Genomic DNA, 27,657 nt, shown 5'->3' with positions numbered 1-27,657 from the left:
ACCAAGCTAACAGTTACAGACATACTGTATACAATATAGGGCTGCAACAACTAATCGATTAAATCGATTAAAATCGATTATAAAAATAGTTGCCGATTAATTTAGTCATCGATTCGTTGGATCTATGTTATGCGCATGCCCAGAGGCTTTTTAAAAAAAAAAAATATATATATATATATATATATATATATATATATTTTTTTTTTTTTAAATTTTTTTAAAATAAATCTTTATTTATAAACTGCAACATTTACAAACAGCTGATAAACATTAATCAAAATAAGTATGGTGCCAGTATGCTGTTTTTTTAAAATAAAATGCTGGAAAGGATAGAAATGTAGTTTGTTTCTTTTATCCGATTGTTAATCGATTAATCGAAGTAATAATCGACAGATTAATCGATTATCAAATTAATCGTTAGTTGCAGCCCTAATACAATATTATACTTACAAAACGTGCTGTTACACGTCATGTCTGGTCAAAGCATCTTCCTGCTAGAAAACATTGAGTGAATTGACTTGTGAGACAGCGTCCTCTGCTGGATTCATAGTTGCAGCACTCTTTTTCCCCCTGCAGGTAGCGCTATCACACCACTTTCCATTTACGTAAAAGATAACTACTGTACTAACAATTCAAAGAAAATAAATCCACAAACACACCGGAGCACAAATTCCAAATCCCGAATAGGCTGCTGTACCTCGCTGAAAACCAACAAGTAGGGATGTAACGATAAACGGTATTAATGATAACCGCAGTAAAACTTCTGACGATTAGTGTTCCCTTTTTAAATTTAAAATTATCGAAAAACCGTGATTGATAGCCGCACTTTAAATTAACTCATCATGGACCGACTAGCAAACTGACATTTTTCCACACTATGAAACGACATACCTCGAGCTAAACTGACATAAACACATTGCTGTCTGAGCAACTAAGATGCTCAGTTGTGCACATTGAACCTACAAGCTGTGCTCTCTTAGAAAAGCGCTATGGGGTTTTTTATTTTTTTTATTTTTATTTTTTTTTACAACTTTATTAACAAAGATGAAGCGGTCTACAACAAGAAGTGAACTCGAGTGATGTCACATAAACCGAACGTGAAAGCAAAGCAAAGTGAACAATCAATTTGCCTTTATCAATTAAAAAAACATTACAAAACTTTTACAAATTAAAATGGAAAGAAAATACCATTTAAACACTCAAATGAAAATATGGCACTTAAGAATCTGAAACAATATTTAATGATTTCTCTGCCAAGAACGTATAATGTGTCAATTTCTAGTTATTTTTCAAATAAAACTTGGTTAAACGATTTCAGTTCAGTTCAGTTTCAGTTTATTTCGAACATGCGTACGAAATAAACGAAATGTAATCACATATTTCCTGTTGTTTCATTACAGCATGTCTGAAAAGGAGTAGGAAGAAGCATAGCATATTTCATATCTTAGCAGTTTTATCCCATTTCCTTTTACTCTGTTTGTAACAGTACAGTGAATAAATAAATAGTGAATACATAAATAAACCATAAATAAGTAAGCAAATATTAAATATAAATAATCATTATCCCATTTTTTATTTTTATTTTAAAGTTTCAAGATGTTCATCATAATTGTTTTCTTTGTACTTTGTGAACACTTGTAATTTAAACAGTCTCTTAAACTGAATCATATCGGTGCTTTGTTTGATGTCCTTGCTTAATCCATTCCATAATTTAATTCCACATATGGATATGCTAAAGGTCCTAAGTGTTTTTCGTGCATACAAATTCGATTTTCCTCTAAGGTTATAGTATTTTTTTTGTTGAGAAGAATTCTTGATTAACAGGTTTTATTTTGCTTTGTACATTAATTTTAGTCGTTTAATTTCTATATTTTGGATTCAATAAACAGAGGGTTTGTATGTTCTCTATATCCAACATTATGTAATATTCTAATTGAATGTCACAATTAGTGTGTTTATAAATATGTTGGAACACATTTATATTATATTGCGATAATAATGATAATCATGATCATTTTGGAAACAATAACAGTGATATGAAATTTCCGTTTCGTTACATCCCTACCAACAAGACTGTTATGTGTTGGCTTAACACTCTTATGGTGGTTAATCATCCTCTTTTTTTTTCCGAAGTTATCCTTGAAATAGCAATAGAAGTGTTAAATGAAGAGCATTTAGACTATGAACAATAAAGACATGCAAACAATAACTGAGTGGTGAAGGTAGTACATTGGTAGGAGCTTCAGATGAGTGTTGAATTTTTGTTCCACCTCAACTCTACTTAACAGAGTCCATCCAGTGTTGGTTCTCAAGGAAACACGACTATTGATTCAACGTTTTCAATGTGACAGCAAATAATATAAGTATTTTAATTGTGGAATAGTTTTGGATGTATGTCATTCAGACTGCTAATCATTGCAAGTTGTACACTCCAACCTTGGAACCTAGGACCATGGCAGACAGGTGGCTTTGTTCGCAATCCCAGTGCAGTCTGGGTGAAGTTAAAGGGGCTGCAATCGTTATTATTCTCTCCGCAGAATGGTGGCGCTTCGCAATTTTTGTTTTGCCGTGTCCCTGAATTGGTCGGCACATTCCGTTGGCATTGTTATCCGCCTTGTTTCCTGCGGCCGGCGGCTTTTGTCAGTCTCTTGCCCATTGTCCCGGCTTCCTTTGTTCCCCGGCTCCAACAATGGCTTTTTTTCCTGCCTCTTTATATATGTGCACTTTTTAGCCCTTATGTGTTCTGTTTGTTTTGTTCTGCTGCTGTGCTTTTCTTTCTCCTGGTTGCAGAGCTGGGGAATGTAAATACACACACACACACACACACACACACACACACACACACACACACACACACACACACACACACACACACACACACATACACACACTCATAAACGCACACACGCACTTTCTCATTGGCTATGTTTCAAATTGCCATTGCTAAACATTCTCTTTTTTCTCCCATTAATCAGTACGTAGTGACACCCAAACGCAGAAAGTGTGTAAACTTTAAATGGCAAAATGTAATCAAATTCAACATTGTAAGTGTCAACATGTAAAATACTTGGTGGGAACGAATTAGTATCAGTAATCAATAATAGACATTGACGGGGGTAGGTTTCACCCTACTCCTTTTTAGACATACTGAATTTAGAAAATATAACGATGTGAATTGCCCTAATGAAACTTGTGAAGCATGTCCAACACAAATTTAAAAAAAACATTCAGATATTGTCTTTTTTAACTCTATGTAATACTGTCCACAAGACAATATATATTTCCGAAAAATTAATATATAAATTCCCGCATTTTTTGGACTATAAGGCGCACTTAAAATCCTTTAATTTTCTCAAAACCTGACGTACGCCTTATAACGTAACCTAATGTATGCAATAATTTTGGTTGTGCTAAACCACCTCAAGTCACCTTTACATGTCATGCTGAGAACAACAGCACACTTCCCCCCCCCCTTCACAATAATAGCGCGGTGCACTACATCCGGTCAGACTGCGCAAAAAAATTGAAGGTTTCAAAAAAGTACCTTAAACAAGGATAATAACTCATTGATTAATTTGCACAATTAATACATTAAAAATACTGGTCAAAAATGTCCAAAGATGAGTTGCAATAATAAATGACTTTGCATTTAATTAACAAACATTTTATGCAATTTTATTTGACACAAAAAGCACACACTTTATGGTTGTAAAATAAGTGTAAAAGGTAAAAAAATGGAACTAAAAACATTTAAAACATGAAAACAGATGTATTTCTTTTTTAATATTGCTATTAATTACATTTATTGTAATTACTATTATTTTACTTGTTGTGGTTTATTCGTTGCTAATTTATATCCGTTTTTTTTAAAATTATATCTTAAAATTGAGTTTTGGTGGTACTATAGTACTCATGTTTTTTTTGTTTTTCTCTTCTTTTTTTTTTCTCTAGTGGCCAAAAAAATAAATAATAATAATAATAAAAAAAACTAAATAAATTAAAAAAATAAAATAAAATAAAAATATTTTTAAAAAAGTACTTATGTTTTCAAATGAATGAATAATGGTGATTAAAATATCAATCAAAATAAGCGTACGTGCGTGGGTATTTATGTATCTATGAATGTGCGTATTTATGTATGTTTGTATGTACAGTATGGTGCAGACTGTGGTGCAAACTGCTTTGCCAAGTTGCCTACGTGCTCGGTCATTATGGGTTGTTGTTTTTTAATTAAATGAATATTACATGCTTCTTCATCTCAGCACTGTCTTTCACATTCGCTTTTTTAATTTCCATTGTTGGAAATAGTTATGTCGATTTCTAGCTATAAGCTATTGTTAGCGAGTAAAACCGGGTGTTTTGGTGGGATTATACGGAGTTCTGTGGGTCGTTCGCTACGCCAACTTGTGGTGGGGAGGCTCGTAACCCGAAATTTTGCTTGCAACCTAAAGTGTACTAATCAGCCAAGATACGGCTCGTATCCTGCAAAACTCGTAAGATGGGGCGCCACTGTAGTGTTCACATGCTTAAAGTTGCTTGTTGATGAACACAGTCCCATGAGATTCAAATGCATTTGTTGTAAAGCGACTACTATGACATCAAGTACCGATTAAAATTTGAATCTGAATCATCTCCACACCCAGCAACAAATAATTACTTGCCGTTTGTTCAAAGGAATGGTTGAGCCCAGCCCTCCAGCGCTACACCTCCTCTCCAGCGTGGATGCCAGCATGACATGTGTAGGTGTCAAAGTAGAGCAGGAGGAGATCACTCTAAGAGCAGGACTCTGCGCAAACACTGGATCTACTCTCAAGATGTCTCCCTCTCACGACTGGACAGGGAATCAACAGCTGGTTGCTCGTCAACTTACGCCGCCACTCTCCTGCTCACCTTTGGTAAGAGACGACTATTTGGAGTTGCACACACACATCGAATAGCAAACTGAATGTTCGCCTTGAGACTGTTTCAACTTGTTTTCATTTTGTTGTGGTCAAAAGAAAATATTCAACACAAGAATTAAGTATTGCTGTAATGAAAAATTCATGCAAGCAATTAGTGTCAATGTTGCAGAATATGGTGTATACCCCTCAGAACTAGTTCTCCAGCAGGTTTCGTATTTCTTCAACCGCTTTGGTTGGCAACTACGTGTTGAAATCATTTAAGGCGGTGCGGCGTAACCACCAAACATAAACTAAGGACCGCCGCGCCTGAAATTGGTAGTACGTCAACTTGCTAATGATTTCTGTGTGATTTGACAGGAATGCTCTTTAGGTAAGGACTTGCTGCGCATTCAAAGCCCAGGAATGCTCAAGGAAACCAAGATCCAGGATCCTTCCAAAGTAATGGCCAATTCTAAGGAAGGTCTGTCTAAGTGCTTCATTCTTTGCTTGTGCAGACTTTATTATATCGTGTTTTTAGTTGAATGTGTTTTCTATGGTACACTCAATTGATCTAGTCTGATCCTGAACTAAATTTTTGCTCTGTAAATAGTGTTCTATAATATTAAATTTTCAGTATTTTAATCCAATGTAGTAATGCTGCCTGAGGCTGAGCCAATCAGTGGCCATGATACTGATAAGCGTGCTCTGATTGCTTAAGGTCTCCTCTACTGGCCAGAACTACTGTAGTATTGGTATTTTAGTACCAAAAATCCAGATGTTTTTTCATAAGAAACTATATTTTCAATTATAATGTAATTTTTTGGGTAAAAACTACAAAAGACAACAAAGGGTTGCTGACATCACAACATGTTATTTGTAATGAAATATTCTAAAGAAACGTTACAGAATTGTCACTCGTTTATCGCTGTTAATTGGTTTTGGACATGACTTGGACATGAATTTAATTAATTTGGAATCAATTATTTTTGTAGCGAGAGCATTAAAAAGCTGTTACCGACTTTCTAAATACGTTTTTCAACAATATGAGAGCCTTCTAGACATGAAATCACACCCATTAGTCACCTTTATAGTATTTTAATCCAATGTAGTAATGCTGCCTGAGGCTGAGCCAATCAGTCGCCACGATACTGAAAAGCGTGCACTGATTGGTTAAGGTCTCCTCTAGTGGCCAAAACTACTGTAATATTGATATTTTAGGACCAAAAATCCAGATTCTTTTCATAGGAAACTAGATTTTCAATTACAATTTAATTTTTTGTGTAAAAACTACAAAAGAACAAAAGGGTTGCTGACATCACAACATGTTATTTGTAATTAAATATTTTAAAGAAACGTTAATAGAATTGTCACTCGTTTATCGCTTTTAATTGGTTTTGGACATGAATTTATTTCATTTGGAATCAATTATTTTTGTAGCTGGAGCATTAAAAAGCTGTTATCAACTTTCTAAATACGTTTTTTAGCGATATAAGAGACTTCTAGACATGAAGTAACACCCATTAGTCACCTTAATAGTATTTTAATCCAATGTAGTAATGCTGCCTGAGGCTGAGCCAATCAGTCGCCACGACACTGAAAAGCGTGCTCTGATTGGTTAAGGTCTCCTCTAGTGGCCAAAACTACTGAAATATTGGTATTTTAGAACCAAAAATTGTCGAATACACCTTAATATATACTTATAATAAACTTTAAAAATAAATACATACCCCAAAGAAACCAGCAATGTGATGAAGCCGCATTATATAGAGCGTGATGCGGTGAGGGACAACTGTACATTTGTTTAAATGCATATCGTTCAATGCAAGGAACAAAGTAAAAGGCAAAATGAATACAGAGAGCACAGTCTACCAAGTCAAATTCCTTGTGTGTAAAACATACTTGGCCAATAAATCTGAAATAAATAATTCTGATTTGTATCAACAATTCAGCTTATCCCCATTACATGATTCGTTTTTGCTCTATTATTCCCTTTTTTATGTTGCTTTTATATCCACATTGTGCTAAGAGTCAATAAAACTGCATTCTACAAATGACTTCTGGACCACACTTTAAAAAATAACTGGTTTATATGTTACAAGTGTTGCCAAACGATGAAAGATTGTCTCAAGTTCTTAGCACTTGTGGAAAAGGGTGGGTTGCTTTTGGAGGTGGACCCAGAAGTCTTAGCGGTAGAGCGAAACCGGATGTATAGACAAAAATACGAGTGGAGATACGAGCAAGAAGCGAGTATGAGCATCCTGCAGAGTTTAAAATAAGTTCCAGTGTTGCTGAAAGCTACTATTTCGGCGTTATTGAAACAAACATTATGCACACGGTTGTATGCACTCTCTCTAGGCTTGTGGAGGTGGATCTCCGCTCATGCGACGTATGGTTTGCCTTTCACGACTGCTTGTATATTTGATTACCGAATAATTAACAGACAGAAAGACGCCTGTCTTTCATTTTGAACGCATACCTCTATTTGCAAAATATAACGTTAAGTAGCAAAATTGTGGGAGCTAACCCTTCTGATGCATCTTCTCTGGCAAAGCAGGTTTTATGAGGCGTGTTGTAAAGTTAATTTACGAGGCAGCCAGCACACTTCCATTATACAAATGAGCGAGGGCGTACACGGAAATTTTAGAATCCGCATTTGTGAGATTATTTTTGGTCACAAGTGTGTGTGTGTGGGTGTGTGTGGGTGTGTGTGTGTGCGTGTGTGTGTGTGTGTGTTCACTCGCAGGAAGGAGGAGCCTAGCTCGGAGGCGCAAAACATAATAGAGGAACATGGATTTAAGAATAGTTTTTTAACATTGTCATAATTAATTAATCGGATTATGGTTTTAAATAATGATTAATCATAAAGCCCTACATGGGGTTGTAGTTTAAAGGAAATTTGCCACCGAACACACAGGAGAGTCTCCTCAACCACCTTTGCACTGACGTATGCATTGACCTGACCACGGTCTGTTAAGTTGGGCTGCACGATTAATCAACATTCAGTCGAAATCAAGCTTTTTTTTTTAACCCTTATTGCCATGTTCAAAGCCAAATGTTTTTGTAAGTAAATTATTGTATATTCTAATGCAGGCCTGGGCAATTATTTTGACTCGGGGGCCACATTTAGAGAGAAAAAATGTGTCTGGGGGCCGGTATATCTATTTTTAGGAACTCTAATACAAAACCTCAAAATAATGTCTGATTGAATGCTAAAAACGTCATGACAGACCGCCTTAAAAAACGTAATGGAATTTTAAATTTTTCTATGAACGATAAAACACTGAATATTGACAAAATATGAACGTCACACCCCCTTTCGATCGACATATTTTACAATCAAGTGAAACGCAACAAAAGTGCAACAAACAGTGAAATATGAACGCGAAGGGTACAAAATAAACCAACCTACAATCTGATATATCACTAAGCTTTAGAACTTTGTTGTGAAAATCTCCTTCCGCGTCTGTGGAAACGCTTCCCACCCACACTGCTTGGTGCCTCGTCTGAGCTGCTGTGACGTCAATTACCATAGTAACTAATTAGATGATCATAATAACTAATTAGATTACCATAGTAACTAATTAGATTACCATTGTAACTGGTATATCATCCAAAAGCACGGATTCCAACCATTGAAATACTTTGTATAGTTCAACACTTACGGTCATTAGAAAACATCACTGCACGTCATAATGGCAACTACACTTTCCCTCTTAAACATCTAAAAAAAATTATTTGGGAATGTCCGCCGGGCCAGATTGAAAAGCTTAACGGGTCGCATGTGGCCCCCGGGCCTTAATTTGCCCAGGTTTGTTCTAATGCGTGGCACCTTGAGACAAGAATTTGTTGATTGTTGATTAACTTGTTATTTTTGCCGTTTTTAGCATTTCTATGTATACAATGTAAAAATCTGCAACCAGCACTGCCTTTCAGGTAACCATCCTCAATTAAAGGGGAACTGCACTTTTTGGGGAATTTTGCCTATCGTTCACAATCATTATGAAAGAAATGACGACGAATGTATTTTTTTTGTTATGCATTCTAACTCGTAAATAAACATAAACAAAAGTCAGCTTACAACGGAACTAATGGGAGGTCCTCTATTCCCCTTATAAATCCCAATAAAAAAACGTCCAAACAGTGCCAGCAATACTCCATTTAAATGTTGTACCTTTTAATATTAACAAAGTATTAGTGATATTGTTATTAGAAGCGCTAACACAAACTATTCATAGCTGCGCCGTGATCACGAGCTTCTGTGCAAATGTTGACATGATCAACTGATTAGCTGCTTCATCGTTTTCTTACTTGTCAAACTTTATTCTAGATTATAAATCATGTCTCTCACCTGAATAGTAGAAGAAAGAGGATGTATTCCAACAAGTTGGTACACTTTGACAGTCAACTTAAACCCGGAAACGACACAAAAAGACGTTTGGTTCCACGCCTCTTTTTTTCCCCGCGAGGATTATGAGTCATTCTTCATCTAAATGGGAATATGTGAACATTTTACGACATCCTAATGACAGCAGACATTGTACAGTCAGTGATGTTTTATTATGTTTGTTGACTCTTATGAAGTCCGCAGTGAGCAGCAATCCGTGAGTAAAAAAAGGAAACGTCATGATGCGTTTTTTAAATTAATGCGCCGCTTATGCTTGAAATGAGCAAAATACAGAACTAATGAATGTTATTATAAATGTGCCTGTTACCACATTACATGCATACTTACATCATGTATATAAAACATTGAGGTGTTATGATGTTTTTAAGAGCTTTATAGGCAGAATAGAGCGGCTCCAATAGGCCCCATTGTAAGTGGACTTTCGATCGCATTTATTGACTATTTTGAATGCATTAAAAAAAATGTTATTTCATAAAGATTGTAAATGACAGATAAACTTCCCAAAAAAGTGCAGTTCCCCTTTTAACTAAAGGAGCATGTGCGGTCAAATTAAATTACGTGATTAATCTGCGGGTATACATGATTAACATGATTATTTTTTGTGATTAATCTCATGCGTTAACACGTTTACTTTGATAGCCGTAATTTTGTATCGAACATTAATATAATTTCTAAACATTAAAAAGTATTTAAAATGTTCTATTCTTACCCAAGATTAACTAGGATAGCCTGTATCTCCAGGCTACGGTGTAAAGATGGCTGGATGGAGTTCCTAACCAACGTGTGTGTGACATTAATTACAAAAGAATAACACAGCATGTCTGATTTCTACCACCAGGAACACCAGAGTCTCTGGCAGAGAAGGAACTCCAGCTACTAATGATGATCAACCAGCTGAGCGGACTGAGGGAGCAGCTGCTGGGTGCCCATTCCGAACAGAGGAACATGGCCGCCCTGCTGCTGGAGAAACAGCAGCAGCAGATGGAGCTGGCCAGGCAGCAGCAAGAACAGGTAAAGCCTACCAATCAGATCAATTGTCAAATCTGTGTCTGAGCATACTAAATAGATCTGTTATCATATTATTTAAATTATATATATATATATATATATATATATGTATATATATATATATATATATATATATATATATATATATATATATATATATATATACACTACCGTTCAAAAGTTTGGGGTCACCCAAACAATTTTGTGGAATAGCCTTCATTTCTAAGAACAAGAATAGACTGTCGAGTTTCAGATGAAAGTTCTCTTTTTCTGGCCATTTTGAGCGTTTAATTGACCCCAGAAATGTGATGCTCCAGAAACTCAATCTGCTCAAAGGAAGGTCAGTTTTGTAGCTTCTGTGACGAGCTAAACTGTTTTCAGATGTGTGAACATGACTGCACAAGGGTTTTCTAATCATCAATTAGCCTTCTGAGCCAATGAGCAAACACATTGTACCTTTAGAACACTGGAGTGATAGTTGCTGGAAATGGGCCTCTATACACCTATGTAGATATTGCACCAAAAACCAGACATTTGCAGCTAGAATAGTCATTTACCACATTAGCAATGTATAGAGTGTATTTCTTTAAAGTTAAGACTAGTTTAACGTTATCTTCATTGAAAAGTACAGTGCTTTTCCTTCAAAAATAAGGACATTTCAATGTGACCCCAAACTTTTGAACGGTAGTGTATATAATGATAAATGGGTTATACTTGTATAGCGCTTTTCTACCTTCAAGGTACTCAAAGCGCTTTGACAGTATTTCCACATTCACCCATTCACACACACATTCACACACTGATGGCGGGAGCTGCCATGCAAGGCGCTAACCAGCAGCCATCAGGAGCAAGGGTGAAGTGTCTTGCCCAAGGACACAACGGACGTGACTAGGATGGTAGAAGGTGGGGATTGAACCCCAGTAACCAGCAACCCTCCGATTGCTGGCACGGCCACTCTACCAACTTCGCCACGCCGACCCCCCCACAATATATATATATATATATATATATATATATATATATATATATATATATATATATAAACGTTAGGGGTGTTCGGTACAGTAAGAAAACAACAAAATATACATTTTTGGGTTATTTATTTAACAAATTTGCAAAATCTTCCACCAAAAATATATAAGCCTTTAAAACATTAGCTGTGGGCCGCAAATGGCCTCCGGGGCACACTTTTGACACCCCTGCTGTAGATAATAAAAAATTAGATCTGATAAATCTATGGATAAAAAGCAGAGCCTGGCGACGCATGCGCGTTTATCATAACTCTCTCGCTCTCTCTGTCTCTGCCCCTCCCTCACCAATGCTGCTGCGCGCACAATTTGTTTTGTTTTTAACCCCTTCTTAACCCTGAACGTACATTGAAAATACACGCAACCCTAACTCAAAATGACGGACATTTGAGGCATTTAAGAAACTCCGCCCTGACAGCTCCGCAAAAGAGGACATGTCCGGTGAAAAGAGGACGCATGGTCAGTCTATCGTAGCCCGTTAGCTGCTAGCATGCCGTGTGTTGTGCCTCGGTGTGCATTGTTTACACAATGTGCGTTACGCTACTTAATATGTCCGTGTGGAAACTCGTTCGGTACACCTCCGAACCGAACCCCCGTACCGAAACGGTTCAATACAAATACACGGACCGTTACACCCCTATTAAACGTACATTACATACTACCGTAATTTCCGGACTATAAGCCGCTACTTTTTCCCCTCGTTCTGGTCCCTGCGGCTTATACAAGGGTGCGGCTTATTTACGGCCTGTTCTTCTCCGACACCGACGAAGAGGATTTCGGTGGTTTTAGTACGCAGGAGGAAGACGATGACACAATGATTAAAGACTGACTTTTCATATACCGGTAGGCTGGTTATTTTGATAACGTACAGGCGAGCACTTTGTATTACTTTGCACCGTTGTATTATTTGTACTCTGCACGAATGCTGTTCGCCATGTCAAAGATGTGAAAGTTTGATTGAATGATTGAAAGATTTATTGTTAATAAATGGGATTGTCCCGACAATCCCCACCGTGGTAGCAGGAACCCTTATATAATACGGTAATTACACATCAAAACCCTGCGGCTTATATATGGAGCAATCTGTATTTTCCCCTAAATTTAGCTGGTGCGGCTTATAGTCAGGTGCGGCTTATAGTCCGGAAATTACGGTAGTATACTACAAAATAAATATGTTTTTTGCGAATGAACTGTAACAAAAAAAAACATCATACATTGTATTTGTATATATACTGTACATATGCACATGGCAGTGAAAGCCCTTGCAAAGGTCCTGATTAGGGTCCTAATCCTGTTCAATAATGCCGTGCACACTAATCGCTGTGTGACACATACAATGCCATATGTGTGCGTGTGTAACAATCACATGTATTGTGTCTCAGATTGCCAAACAGCAGCAGCAGCTGATCCAGCAGCAGCACAAGATCAACCTTCTTCAGCAGCAGATTCAGGTCAGCTCACGCACAATCTATCTCTTTCAGGTCAACTTAGACCTATCATTTACGTCGGATTTGTCCTACCTCGACCCAGCAGGTAAACATGCCCTACGTGATGATTCCAGCGTTCCACCCCAACGCCCAGTCACTTGCAGTCCCCTCTGACCCACCGATGGGTTTGCCACTTCAACCTATCCCATGCAAACCAGGTGAGCCACCTTACTCGTGCATATTACAAAGCATTTTTTTGGGGGGGAGGGCTTAAAATTGGGGCTGTCAAAACAAGTTAACTCATGTGATTAATCACAAACAGAATATTCAATTAATCATTATACATACAGATTAAATTACGAGGAATGTAAATTAGATTCGATTCGCATTGCAATACATGGTTTACGATGCGATTTGATTTAGTGTACTGTGAATTATATTTATATAGCGCTTTTCTCTAGTGACTCAATGCGCTTTACATAGTGAAACTCATTACCTACATTTTTAAGCTGCAATTAAACCAGTGTGGGTGGCACTGGGAGCAGATGGGTAAAGTGTCTTGCCCAAGGACACAACAGCAGTGACTAGTAATGGCGGAATCGGGGATCGAAACTAGAACCCTCAAGTTGCTGGCACAGCCGCGGGGGCGCATTTTTGAACCGTTCCACCATCCACACACCACGCTCACCCTGAACATTCAAGCCAAAGTGTTTCCGGCTTTCAAAATGTTCCTAATTACCAGCAATTACGGCTTTTAAACACCACTGTTTTTTCCCTTTTTTCTTTGGACTATTTCCCCCAAATCTTTCATCCAATTTCAACCATTCCACCATCAGAGCGTTCCTCTTAGTCAGTACATTCAAGCTATCTATTTTAGAGAGACAGACATTTTCTCAGATTTCCTGGTTTTCCCATTTTTCCGCAACACCTATTCTTTAATAAAAATGTTTACTATTTCCACATTTCTCAACCAATTGGCAAAATTCCAACGCCAACCCACTCAGTTTACCCAGGATAATTGTCACATATTTACGTATATACCGTATTTTTCGGAGTATAAGTCGCTCCGGAGTTTAAGTCGCACCGGCCGAAAATGCATAATAAAGAAGGAAAAAACATATATAAGTCGCACTGGAATATAAGTCGCATTTTTTGGGGAAATTTATTTGATAAAACCCAACACCAAGAATAGACATTTGAAAGGCAATTTAAAATAAATAAAGAATAGTGAACAACAGGCTGAATAAGTGTACGTTATATGATGCATAAATAACCAACTGAGAACGTGCCTGGTATGTTAACATAACATTATGGTAAGAGTCATTCAAATAACTATAACATATAGAACATGCTATACGTTTACCAAACAATCTGTCACTCCTGATCGCTAAATCCCATGAAATCTTATATGTCTAGTCTCTTACGTGAATGAGCTAAATAATATTATTTGATATTTTACGGTAATGTGTTAATAATTTCACACATAAGTCGCTCCTGAGTATAAGTCGCACCCCCGGCCAAACTCTGAAAAAAAACTGCGACTTATTGTTCGAAAAATACGGTATACAAAAAATCCTGCTTTTCTCTACTTTTCTAAATTTCCACAAAATTGTTATCAAATGAATTGGGATTTTCAAAGTTTATCGAGTCCCCATTTTGCCTGTTTCTCCTCTTTTGTTCCCATTTTTCAAAGTTGCGCACTCAGTGGTTTCGACTTTCTCTAATAACCCACTTGTGGCGGTTCCCACCTTACACACACATCCGGATGAGCGATTGATCACTAAGCACAAATAAACATTTAATCTTATTTTCTCCTCGTCCTTGTGGGCGACTGCTCATGTGGACCATATCCAAAATTGCCACTGTGTGTGCCCGTTTGTTTCTCAGCATATCGTCAATAGTGGTGCAACGACCAGTTATCGATTTGGGGTCGCTGTACACTATCAAAATGTGCACCCTCAGGTACTGCAGTAAGTGCCCATGTATGTACACAGTATACAGTACATGTTGAAGTGTACTGACAGAAGTATTCCAATTGAGACAGTCTGTTTTTTGTATAGTAAATAATACCTGCAAGATAGCTTCTGTCATGCAAAAATGTCAACTCTTTCAAGTCCTTTTTGAGGGAAGAATGCGCACTGATTGTGACTGACAAAGGGCCAGAAATCTTGTTGCTGCCTTTGATCCAAATCTTGAACATCCTCTCACTCAAGTATTTTAATAACACATAAGCCGTAAAATGACATTTCTGCTGCCAGGCATATTTGTGCACTTCAATCCAAGGTCTGTTTGGTGAAAAAGTTTAAGGGCATCTGTTGGACACAAAAAAAAAATGCAGATTGTCATTTGTGCTTGTACAATACGGAGGTAATTATTTATTAGCCTTTATTTAACCAGGTAAAATCCCATTGAGATCAAATATCTCTTTTCCAAGGGAGACCTGGCCAAGAGGGCAGCAGCAAGGTTACATTAAAAACAGTAAACAAATACATAAAACATCACATTTACGACATTAAAACTTGCTCACATAACACATGTGCATACAGACAAGGTAGACTGCAATCCTTTCACAGAAGCTTTAAACTCATTCAACGTAACAAGGGTTTGAAGTTTAATATTCGATTGTAGGTTATTCCAAGCCTTCGCTGCTGAAAACCTAAATGCTTTCTTGCCCAGTTCAGTTCTTACTTTGGGGACGACAAATTGCAGAACATTCGTTGAACGAAGATTGTGACTTCCTTGTTTCTTTGTTAAAAGACAAGACAGATAAGATGGAGTGATACCCAGAATGGTTTTGTAGATGAAAACATACCAATGATTGAGGCGTCGAGCACATAAAGATGTCCAGTTAACCATTGAGTATAATACGCAATGGTGAGTAAGGGGAGCGCAGTTGGTGATAAATCTCAGTGCACCGTGGTACACACTATCCAGCTTGTGGAGACAACCAGCAGTAGCATTCATGTACAACACATCTCCATAGTCAATAACAGGTAAGAAGGTTGTTTCCACCAATTTCTGTTTCACAGTAAAAGAAAAGCAAGACTTGTTTCTATAATAAAATCCCAGTAAAAGTTTCAGTTTTTTTACAACATACTGAATGTGCTTCTTAAAACTCAAGTGGTCATCAATTAAAAATCCTAAATATTTAAAAGCACATACTAACATAATTTGTTGCCCATTTCTTGTTAAAATTTTCTCACACAGTGCTGATCTTACAGTTTTTGATGTGGTAAAGAACATACACTTTGTTTTCTCTGCATTTAAAACCAGTTGAAGATAACAAAGTTGTTCTTGTACTCTATCAAATGCATGTTGTAGATATTTAAAGGCCTCAGCAGGAGTGGGTGCTGTACAGTATATGACAGTATCATCAGCATAGAAATGGAAAGTTGAGTTCGGAATATTCTGTCCAAGATTATTTATGTAAATAGTGAATAATAATGGGCCCAACACAGAACCTTGAGGGACACAAGTCACAAAGCATCAATTACAAAAAAAAGTAGAGACTATGACCTTGTCTTCTCAGTCCTTTCAAATTGTTTAAATAGCCCATCATTTGGGTTTTTGGTTATTTAACAGTAACCTTACAGTACAGTGCATGATGTGTTTTCAAGTTTTATAAAGAAGTGAAGTTAAGACTTTGAAGTTAATTTTGAGCTCTGTAGATGGACGCTCAATCTTTAGTGTCATGCCACTGTATCTTCGCACGTGTAACGTTACAAACCTTTTCTTCAACATGTCGCCTAATTAAAAAAAAAAAGTAAATGTAGCTGACTTTAATTTAATCCAGACTTTTATAGTCATAGTATAGTCATTAGTTGAATGTAGCATGTCAATAATAGGGTTGGGAAATTAACTGTAACTCACAATATTGCATTATTACAATATCTATTGATAAAACAGTGATTACCGTATTTTTCGGACTATAAGTCGCAGTTTTATTCATAGTTTGGCCGGGGGTGCGACTTATATTCAGGGGCGACTTATGTGTGAAATTATTAACACATTAACGTAAAATATCAAATAATATTATTTAGCTTATTCACGTAAGAGACTAGACGTATAAGATTTCATGGGATTTGGCGATTAGGAGTGACAGATTGTTTGGTAAACGTATAGCATGTTCTATATGTTATAGTTATTTGAATGACTCTTACCATAATATGTTACATTAACATACCAGGCACGTTCTCAGTTGGTTATTTATGCCTCATACTACACTTATTCAGCCTGTTGTTCACTATTCTTTATTTATTTTAAATTGCCTTTCAAATGTCTATTCTTGGTGTTGGGTTTTATCAAATACATTTCCCCCAAAAATGCGACATATACTCCAGTGCGACTTATATATGTTCTTTCCTTCTTTATTAGGCATTTTCGGCCGGTGCGACTTATTGAGACACTTGTGATTTAGGGCTATATAAATAAACATTGATTGATACTCCGGAGCGACTTATAGTCCGAAAAATACGGTATACAATAGTTGATATATTGGAGGGGGTGATTTTTCTGCATGTAATGTATAATATTACAAAAAATAAACACTGTAGTACATCAAAGTTCCACCATATTTTGACCTGTGATGCTATAAAGTTGGTGCTACCTGTTCACCCTCACTCATAAACACATTACAATGCACCTTGTCGGCCAGGGAGTTGAATAAAAAAGCAGGAATGATTAGTGTTGCCAATTTAGCGACTTCAACCAGAGCTGTTTGGAGACTAATTAAAAATACGACCAGCAACAAATCTTGTGGAGGCTTTTGCGTACTCTGATATAAAAGTGCCACCCGCCTGGACCAGCCCCTGCTTCAATTTCACCGGGGACTCAAACATGGGTCGGCCGAATCAGCATGCAAGAGTGCCAGGCAATGAACTATCAACTCAATGTTCAGTGGCAGGGCTATTCAACTAACGGCCCGGGAATGAGTCCATGCCAACCCCTGGGTTCAGTTCAAAATATTTGAGCAAACATTTAAAATTGAGAAAATATTAGACCCCGGGAGTTCAAAGTTAAATAACGAGTTAAACCCTCACACTAGAGCCCTAAATTGTGCCACCTTGCTTCAAATCCTCCACTGTTGTTCCTGACCCCAAATAGACACCGATCACAGGACTCAACAACTGTCCTGGAATGTGAGTGTGAATGTTGTCTGTCTATCTGTGTTGGCCCTGCGATGAGGTGGCGACTTGTCCAGGGTGTACCCCGCCTTTCGCTCGAATGCAGCTGAGATAAGCTCCAGCACCCCCCGCGACCCTGAAAGGGACAATCGGTAGAAAATGGATGGATGGATGGCTTGGCCGCAAAAATAATATTGAGAAGTGGACATCACTCAAGTCATGGTGTATGATGTAAAGATAAAAGGGTAAAATGTGTAAAAAGGTAGGTAAACACATACTTAACTTAGCATGGCAAGACATGACAAAGCAACTTAGAAAAATAAACACAAATTAATTTATAATCTCTAAACTAAAGCAGCTACCTCATTAGTATATTGCAGTGAGGCATGATGGGAACAAGGACGTAGAGGGGAATGCGAAACTAGCTCCTTAAAGCACCACTACAATATGTTTTGCTATTCTTTTTTCACGTTTTTTACCCACGTTTTGCTCACTGTTTGATGATTAATACTATTATCTGTTTTATCTTTTACAGCTGTGGACTATCCCATGCTGCTCCTGCCCAGCCCCTCCAAGAGTACCTGTGGTTCTATCCGACAGGTATATGACTGCATGTGATGTGTTTTGTAGTTTAAAGTAGTATCAAAAGTATTGTAAACATGACAGGAGCGGTTAGCGTTTTTTTTCTGTAAGCCTGTAAGGAGCACCATAACCACAAAAAATTAACACAGATGTCATTTATATTAAGATTTAAATGTTACCGATTGCATGTAAGAACTTTAAAAAGTCATTTGACCAGCCAGCAAGCTACGCTCTACCAGTATTTTGTTGTTGTTGAGAAGCTAAACGAACAGGGTCTGTCTGGTAAATAAAGTAGAGAGAGTGATTATAAACTGGAATTTCACATGTAATTATGAAAAATGGTGAGAACTATTTCAGGAATCTGACTGTTTAGAGCAAGGGTTGTCAAACTTCACCTGAAAGGGGAATCCCTAAACAAAGCCACGTGTCCCATAATGTGACTAAAAGGCACGCACTCTGCCCCATAAAATATTTTGTAAAATATAAATTCATAAATGACTTTATGACATTTTATGGCAGACTTGGTTGTTTCCTGCTGGTCCTAATATTATAATGGCAAAATGAACTTATTCTCTGCTAGTGCCAATAAAACAGAGTGCAGGTTTGATTCCTAGTAAGGGTTGCGCCAGTGTGATACAGCCACAGTCTTTTTTTCTATTGATAATTTTGTTATTTTGTCCTAAGAAATCCATTATTGAGCAATTAGTTTCACATGTATTCCAATTCCTCCAAAATGTACATCTAACTAAATTACAGTTTGAGTTAAATCATTTTGACAAGACAATCGGCTCTGCCAACAGTGTGTCACCTGTCTATGAAGGTTCTCATTCATCCAGGTCATTGTAATCTCAGAGCGTTCAATCGATCGCAACTGGACTGTTTGGTTTATCTTGGAAGACGTTTCGCCGCTCATCCGAGTAGGCTTCATCAGTTCGTGCCCATTTGTTTGCAACTGAATGGAATGCTTACGCGGGGGATTCCGATTATTTTGACTGGTAGTAGTCGATCCACAGCGTTCTGCCACACAATACCTCAATGCTTACCAGGGGAATTTACACTTCAACGTCTGTCGTTGGCTTTGACAGTAGGATTGCTCGTTTGCATTAAAACAGTTGTTTTTCTCACTACGATAGGGTGCCCACGAACAGCCTCCTAGTTTTTTGGAGTATAAATATTTGGGGTTTTGGCACCAACCGCTGGACTAGATCTGACCAATCTAAGTCTATGAGCACGAACCGATGAAGCCTACTGGGATGAGCGGCAAAACGTCTTCAAAGACAAACCAAATGTGTCACTTGTTTAATTTTCAGGGAGTTGGCAACCCTAGTAGTGATCGCCCTGTTAAAACGACTTCTAATGCATACACTGCGCATAAGAACTAAGTCAATATTATTGAAAGGGCTCTGTTTGTGGTCTATTTAGCTATGTGAGTGGTTCTACTACATATCCAGACCAACTTTTCCTGTTATTTAGAGTTGCTTTTAATGCAATTGTCAGTGAGGGTTCACTACACCAAAATAAAATACAACTAGACAAATAACATTTTACATTTTCCTGAGGGAACTCTCCTGAAGGAACCATTAAAGTATCTATCTATCTATCTATCTATCTATCTATCTATCTATCTATCTATCTATCTATCTATCTATCTATCTATCTATCTATCTATCTATCTAGAAGAAAGGAATCAAATGAAATACAATACCTAATATTTGAGCAGTAACGGTTACTGTTACAGTAACAGTAGATTCAAATGGATTCAGTGCAAATTGTGAGTAAGTAGCAGTGGCGGATCAGTTTGTGTTTGAGTCTGATGGCAGAATGAAAAAACTGTTCTTGTGGCGGGAGGTTTTGGTCCAAATGGATATTTTTCTCCTGCCTGAGGGGAGTGGGTCGAATAGTTTGTGTCAATGGTGAGAAGGGTCGGCTGCGAACCGGCCTGCCCCCGAGTCCTGGAGGCATGCAGGTCCTGGAGAGATGGGAGGCTGACTACTTTCTCAACAGGGTGTAAGATTTGCTGCAGTCAGCTTGTATCCCCTGGCTGTGGCCACATTTTGGTGGAGGTGGTGAGGATGGACTCAATGATGGCCGTGTAGAACTGCAACAACATCTTCGTTGGCAGTTTGAGTTTCTCAGCTGTCACAGGAAGAACATCCTCTACTGGGCCTTTTTGATGAGTGAGCGGATTGTTCGCTCCTACTTTAGGTCCTTGGTGATGGTCAAGCCCAGGAAGCGGAAGGACTCCAATATCTGGATGGGGGAATCTGTGGGGGTGTTTTCTGGGCGTTCAGTTCCCACCTGTATGACTGGTAGTTGGAGGTTCAGACGTTCATGTACAGGGATAAAACCTTGGGGGAAAGTACATAGTACACACTTTTGAGGGGATGCGGTGCCAATGGACATGGTGTCCGACCGTCTTGCCTAGCTGCACATGCTGCTTCCGGTCTCTCGGGAAGTCAGTGATCCACCTGCAGGTGAAATCGGGAAAATTGAACTGGAAGAGCTTGTCCTGTAGAAGAGTTGGGAGAAAGGTGTTGAATGCATAGCTTAAGTCTATAAACAGGATCCTGACGTAGGTTCCCGGGGAGTCCAGATGCTGGAGGTTTTAGATGACGCAGGTTTACTGCGTCATCTATAGACCTGTTGACTCTGTAGACAAACTGCAGCTGTTCCAGGAGGGCTGCGGTGATGGTCTTCAGATGCGGGTAGGACCAGGCACTCAAAGGACTTTACGACTGCAGAAGTCAGTGCCACTGGTGTCTAGTTGTTGAGTCCTGTGATCGGTGTCTATTTGGGGTCAGGAACAACAGTGGAGGATTTGAAGCAAGGTGGCACATGGCATGACTCCAGGGTGGTGCTAAAGATGTCCGTGAAGACAGGAGTCAGCTCAGCCGCACGATATTTCAAGTTGGAAGGGAAAACATCATCAGGCCCAGGGGTTTTGCTCTGTTGTCAATTTTCAAACCGAACACACCCTGTTTTCAAAGTTTTGTGTCTTTTGTACAATTTGTCAGCATGTGTGTGTGAACTTTATTTACATTCTCGGTTCTCAACACAGGTAGATTACAAAAACTCACATCAACAAAAGGGTAGAAAAACAGACAAAAGGAATAGATACTACCAAGGGTGTGACAGAATAGGCTCTGACATGCCCGATGAGCACCGCAGAGCTGGAATGCATACACATCCTCCTTAACAACTCAACGCACTTTTCTACTCTCACGCTGGGTTTAGGAAGCCGGTCAGCCCTTGAACCTGACATCCAAGCCCAAAGGGATGGAGATGAGAAAAGCACCGAGTCCACAGTGTCTGGAACTGGCATCCTTGACCATGAATGGCTCCTACAGACACAGGGATCGGCTAAGGGACTCATCCGATAGCCCGCCGCGATCTGCCCTCAGTGAGTTATGACGGCACTTAGTCAGCACCAAACAGTGATGTCTTAGGAGTCAAATTGTTCGTTTCATTTTGTCATGGATCATACAATTAAGATGTCTGTAACAGTCTTGTATAGACAAATATATTGAGTTATCTTATATTGTCATTTCCTGAAAACCTCTTCCTACTAAAAGAAGAGTGACAAATATTCTTTTGAAACTAAGTTTTCGTAATACTATCGACAAAATGATGTATCCGTATGACTTTTGACACTACTCTAAATATTTGTGACATCTAGCACCTTGATTTTACCTTACCTCAGTATTACTACTTCTATTGGTACATTGCATTTCTCTTGAGCTATTACACGTGTTATGTTATGGTAGGGATCCCTTTTCCAATGCTGATAATGGTTACAGTATTGCAGGAAAAATGTCAAAATGCTATTTTAAATGAACATTTGCCTAACTCATGAACTTGTGCCTATTTAGCCACGTTTTGCATGAATATATGAATTAATTCTCCTCTTCCCTTGTTGGATTTGTCCCAAAGATTTCCACAGGAATGGCGATGTGGTCACACAGGCCATCCATGATGCCCAGCAGCTGCTGAGAAGCCACAACACCGGTGTCCAAGAGAGGGGCAGAGACCGAGAAACAGATAGGGAACAAAACAGAACATTGGTAAGACAATCCCCAAATGTATTCTACTCTTTTTTTCCCCTTTATTTAGCTTTTAAAATGTCACTCATAGTCAAGCTAAGTTGAGTTTATTTCTGTGGCGGGGTCAAACACAAAGCCGGTCAAGAACCATGTTCTTCATACACTTTGGCGATGGAGGCAAGAAAAAAACCCTTCCAAGGGAGAAATGTCAAACACAAATAGGGACGTAACAATTACCCCTATTAATGATAAACCATGGTATAACTCCCGACAGTCGGTTTTGCTGTTTCAAATTCAAATGATCGTAAAACCACGATTGATAATGGCAATTCGATAAACTCGCGGACTGGTGATATTGCTAGTGCGGCGATTGATAGCTAGCGGCGTTAATTACCAGCTAGCAGCTGCCGTGCCTAATCCCTTGCTGGAAACTAGCTGCTAACATGAATGCAAGACACATTACAAATGCCATACACAAATCTAATTTTTTAACACTTTTAACAAGAGATGTCCGATAATGGCTTTTTTGCCGATATCCGATATTGTCCAACTCTTAATTACCGATTCCGATATCAACCGATACCGATATATACAGTCGTGGAATTAACACATTATTATGCATAATTTTGTTGCGATGCCCCGCTGGATGCATTAAACAATGTAACAAGGTTTTCCAAAATAAATCAACTCAAGTTATGGAAAAAAGTGCCAACATGGCACTGCCATATTTATTATTGAAGTCACAAAGTGCATTATTTTTTTTAACATGCCTCAAAACAGCTGCTTGGAATTTGGGACATGCTCTCCCTGAGAGAGCATGAGGAGGTTGAGGTGGGCAGGGTTGGGGGGATAGCGGGGGGTGTATATTGTAGCGTCCCGGAAGAGTTAGTGCTGCAAGGGGTTCTGGGTATTTGTTGTGTTTATGTTGTGTTACGGTGCGGATGTTCTCCCGAAATGTGTTTGTCATTCTTTTTTTTCGTGTGGGTTCACAGTGTGGCGCATATTTGTAACAGTGTTAAAGTTGTTTATACGGCCACCCTCAGTGTGACCTGTATGGCTGTTGACCAAGTATGCCTTGCATTCACTTGTGTGTGTGAAAAGCCGTAGATATTATGTGATTGGGCCGGCACGCAAAGGCAGTGCCTTTAAGGTTTATTGGCGCTCTGTACTTCTCCCTACGTCCGTGTACACTGCGGCGTTTTAAAAAGTCATACATTTTACATTTTGAAACCGATACTGATAATTTCCGATATTACATTTTAAAGCATTCATCGGCCGATAATATCGGCAGTCCGTTATTATCGGACATCCCTACTTTTAACACATTGCTGTCTGAGCAACTAAGATCTTAAATTGCGCACATTGAATCTACCGGCTGTGCTTTTTTTTTTAATACAGAGGTAAATATTAGGATATATATATTGTGTGTCTGTTGTAAATGTATATATTTTGAATAAAGCTTGGTTAAAAGATTTCTGTCTGTGAGCGTATAAATAGCTTATTATTTAGGGACGGCGCGGCGAAGTTGGTAGAGTGGCTGTGCCAGCAATCGGAGTGTTGCTGGTTACTGGGGTTCAATTCCCACCTTCTACCTTCCTAGTCACGTCCGTTGTGTCCTTGGGCAAGACACTTCACCCTTTGCCTCTGATGGCTGCTGGTTAGCGCCTTGCATGGCAGCTCCCGCCATCAGTGTGTGAATGTGTGTGTGAATGGGTAAATGTGGAAATACTGTCAAAGCGCTTTGAGTACCTTGAAGGTAGAAAAGCGCTATACAAGTATAACCCATTTATCATTATTTGAGCCTGCCCAGGTCCACGTTGACATTTATGGTCGGCCACTTTTTCTCAAAATGAGACCCAGATATGTCATTTTTATGAAAAATTGTTCCGATTACCGTATGTCAACTTATTGTAAAGTATTGTTTAATTGATTGTGGCCGCTTGCCACAGCAAAATAAAAACAGTCGCGCCTTAAAAAAAGACTTGTCGTTTTATACGTCAAAATAAATGTGAGTAAAAATTGTATGAATGGATGTATATTTAGCCTATTATTTACACACCATTGACTAGTGATACGCTGAGAATTTGGCCACTGAAAAAAACACTTTAATCACCGAAAAAGCCTTGTCGACATAAGCAAGACACGATTGTCTGGAGCGGAGGCAGCATGTCTGCGATGTGGACGTACTTTAATGTATCCGGGATATACCGGTACTCGCGGACAGCAATCTACAAAATGTATAATTTGCAACTATTAACATGGACTGACAGAAGTAAAGAGTTTCTAAACACGAGTACAATCTCCAATAACACCAGAAAAATGTGCTGGATTTGTTGCTAGTCATTTTTAATAGTGTAAAAAGTCACTAATAGGATTGGAAAAGTCTTTAGAAAGTTGAAGAATTCTCAACAAAGTACATTGAACAAAAAACAGTAACAATTGATAGAGCAAAACAATATAATATATAAGAAAAAATATGTTATTATTTATAACACAGATTTGTTTTTAAATGTATGCATAACATTTGCTTAGCCTTTTTAAAGAAAATATATGCATCAATTATGCAAATTATATGATGGCGTCATATTGCCACGCCCCCTTCGCCACAAGTATACAGGCAATCTGGGGGAAACCCTAAAACTGCCAGTAAAAAAAAAGAAGCTTCAAAATAAAAGAATGGCAGTAAAAAAATGTAATTCTAAAAAAAAATACCCCCCAAACAATACACTTACCGTATTTTTCGGACTATAAGTCGCACCGGCCGAAAATGCATAATAAAGAAGGAAAAAAACATATACTGTATAAGTCGCACTGGAGTATAAGTCGCATTTTTTTGGGAAATTGATTTGATAAAACCCAAAACCAAGAATAATAATAATATTAATAATAGATTTTATTTGTAAAATAGACATTTGAAAGGCAATTTAAAATAAATAAAGAATAGTGAACTACAGGCTGAATAAGCGTACGTTATATGAGGCATAAATAACCAACTGAGAACGTGCCTGGTATGTTAACGTAGCATATTATGGTAAGAGTCATTCAAATAACTATAACATATAGATCATGCTATACGTTTACCAAACAATCTGTCACTCCTATTCGCTAAATCCGATGAAATCTTATACGTCTAGTCTCTTACGTGAATGAGCTAAATAATATTATTTGATATTTTACGGTAATGTGTTAATAATTTCACACAAGTCGCTCCTGAGTATGAAAATAACAGCGACTTATAGTCCGAAAAATTCTGTACTTTCTTTCTAGATTGTTAGCCATTTGAGGATAGATTTGCGCATGTACAATAGGCAATAATTTAAATAGAAAACTGATATTGTTGGGCCGCCATCCTGTGTTGTGATTAAAATCGTAATCATTTGATAACCCTGAAAATGTTGTAGTATGAACATAGGTATGGCTAATTACGCCTCTGAAACTACTTGGTATTGGATAGATCCACAACCAAATTTGTAACATCGCCCAAAGCTAATGTAAAGTATCAAACAAGAGAAGAATAAATGCTTATTACATTTTAAAATAAGTATAGATGGATCCGTGTGTTGATTTGCAACACTAAATTGGCCCTAGTGTGTGAATGTGAGTGTGAATGTGAGTGTGAATGTTGTCTGTCTGTGTTGGCCCTGCGATGAGGTGGCGACTTGTCCAGGGTGTACCCCGCCTTCCGCCCGATTGTAGCTGAGATAGGCTCCAGCACCCCCCGCAATCCCGAAGGGAATAAGCGGTAGAAAATGGATGGATGGATGGATCCGTGTTACAGCAGGTATTAATTAACCAGCTTTGAAGAGTGAATTAGCTAATAGTTTAATAGCTTTGAGAAAATAATACAACTGGAAATGACGCAATGTTACCGCATATGTCAGCAGCCAAACTAAGGGCCTTTCTAATCCATTTTGAAATGTTGTCATTAACATACAAATAATTTATTGTGATACATATTGTTAGAGGTTGCAGTATATATCATAATAAAGACTTTGGGCCATATTAAATAATCTGTTTTTGTTTGCGACTTTCCTGTTGGTATTCCTTCTGACACGTTTCAAGCCCACATTCCACGTGTGATATGTATAAAAAAAAGAAAAGAAAAAGAAGTCTATTCTCTTCCTTTGCTTTTCCTTCTTTGAGGCGACGTGAGTGTTGGTCTGCGTCTGGGGCTGAAACCACAGCTGTTGCAAGCGCACAATGCCACAAAGGCCTCAGTGTGGCATTGACGTAGCCACCTGCCCCTTTCTTTGTGCACTGTAACATTGTGTTGTGCTCCTGTCCTCTATGAGACGATCCTGATCCACCTGGCCTCTATAGTACCGCAAGTCTCTCAGATACATATATAAATACATACATACACTTTGCTTTCCTGTCTGCCTCATCTCCTTCACCTCTCCTCCCTGACAATAAACACCATTCTTTGTCCTCCCCCCGTGTTGTCATTTCTTTTCTTCGCATTTACAGTTCTCGTTTTAAACAGCAGCTGATGGGGCGGGTGTGTCATGTCAGTACATACTGTACTTTTTAAATAGCTTAGCGTGTGACTCCTCGGAGCACGCCCTGGGAAAATTGCACCTTTTGGTTGCTATCATACAAATAGTCAGGAGGTATAACCATTGTCTTGGGCGTCTAAGTGACGGGTGTGTTTCCTTTGTCTTCAGGAGAACAAATATCCTTCATGTGGTGAGAGGCGTCTTCACTCGGAGCCGGCTGACGACAGACACGCCGTGGCGTCCACTGATGACCACCTCAGCAGTGACTCGGAGTGTAGGTTCAACACTTGCCTTAATCTTTGCTGACGTGTGGGAAGAATGAGCAGTAAATGTCAAACATACGTTTTTGAAAACCCGACTTTACTGAAGACCAAACCAAACTCCTAACAATCTCCTCATTGAGATGTCACTTTAGGATCGGTTACAAATAACCACAGGATTGATTTCAGATGCTGCTGAAGTCCTCACAACAAATGTACTAATAACACATAAAATACTTTAGTAGGGATGTTCAGATCAGGCTTTTATGCTGCCGATTACGATACCGATCTCCCATGAGTGAAGTCGGCTGATACCGAACCCAAGTATCAGCTCTAAAATGTTCAATACATTTCTGGTAAGTGATATTAACTAGGGGTGTGGGAAAAAATCAATTCAAATTCAAATCG

General features: G+C 38.4%; 1 protein-coding gene across 2 annotated transcripts in view; it reads left to right on the top strand.

Annotated features, from left to right (window-relative positions):
• The window catches only part of LOC133648777 (transcription factor SOX-13-like), a 78,822-nt gene that overhangs the window by 41,268 nt on the left and 9,897 nt on the right, over nucleotides 1-27,657 (top strand). The window contains exons 2-10 of one of the 2 annotated variants that reach the window (XM_062045207.1): nucleotides 4,675-4,895; nucleotides 5,259-5,361; nucleotides 10,124-10,296; nucleotides 12,704-12,772; nucleotides 12,855-12,966; nucleotides 18,407-18,471; nucleotides 21,688-21,853; nucleotides 22,384-22,514; nucleotides 27,158-27,263. In XM_062045207.1, coding sequence (XP_061901191.1) covers nucleotides 4,677-4,895; nucleotides 5,259-5,361; nucleotides 10,124-10,296; nucleotides 12,704-12,772; nucleotides 12,855-12,966; nucleotides 18,407-18,471; nucleotides 21,688-21,853; nucleotides 22,384-22,514; nucleotides 27,158-27,263 — 1,144 coding nt within the window. In that variant the 5' untranslated portion in view covers nucleotides 4,675-4,676. Of the gene's footprint in view, nucleotides 1-4,674; nucleotides 4,896-5,258; nucleotides 5,362-10,123; nucleotides 10,297-12,703; nucleotides 12,773-12,851; nucleotides 12,967-18,406; nucleotides 18,472-21,687; nucleotides 21,854-22,383; nucleotides 22,515-27,157; nucleotides 27,264-27,657 lie in introns of both variants that reach the window. The other variant, XM_062045198.1, reaches the window with a different exon arrangement.

The sequence above is a fragment of the Entelurus aequoreus genome, linkage group LG01 (genome assembly GCF_033978785.1).
Source record: "Entelurus aequoreus isolate RoL-2023_Sb linkage group LG01, RoL_Eaeq_v1.1, whole genome shotgun sequence".
Classification (NCBI taxonomy): Eukaryota; Metazoa; Chordata; class Actinopteri; order Syngnathiformes; family Syngnathidae; genus Entelurus; species Entelurus aequoreus.
The sequence above is the reverse complement of the archived record's forward strand: the minus strand, read 5'-3'. Positions and strand labels throughout refer to the sequence as shown.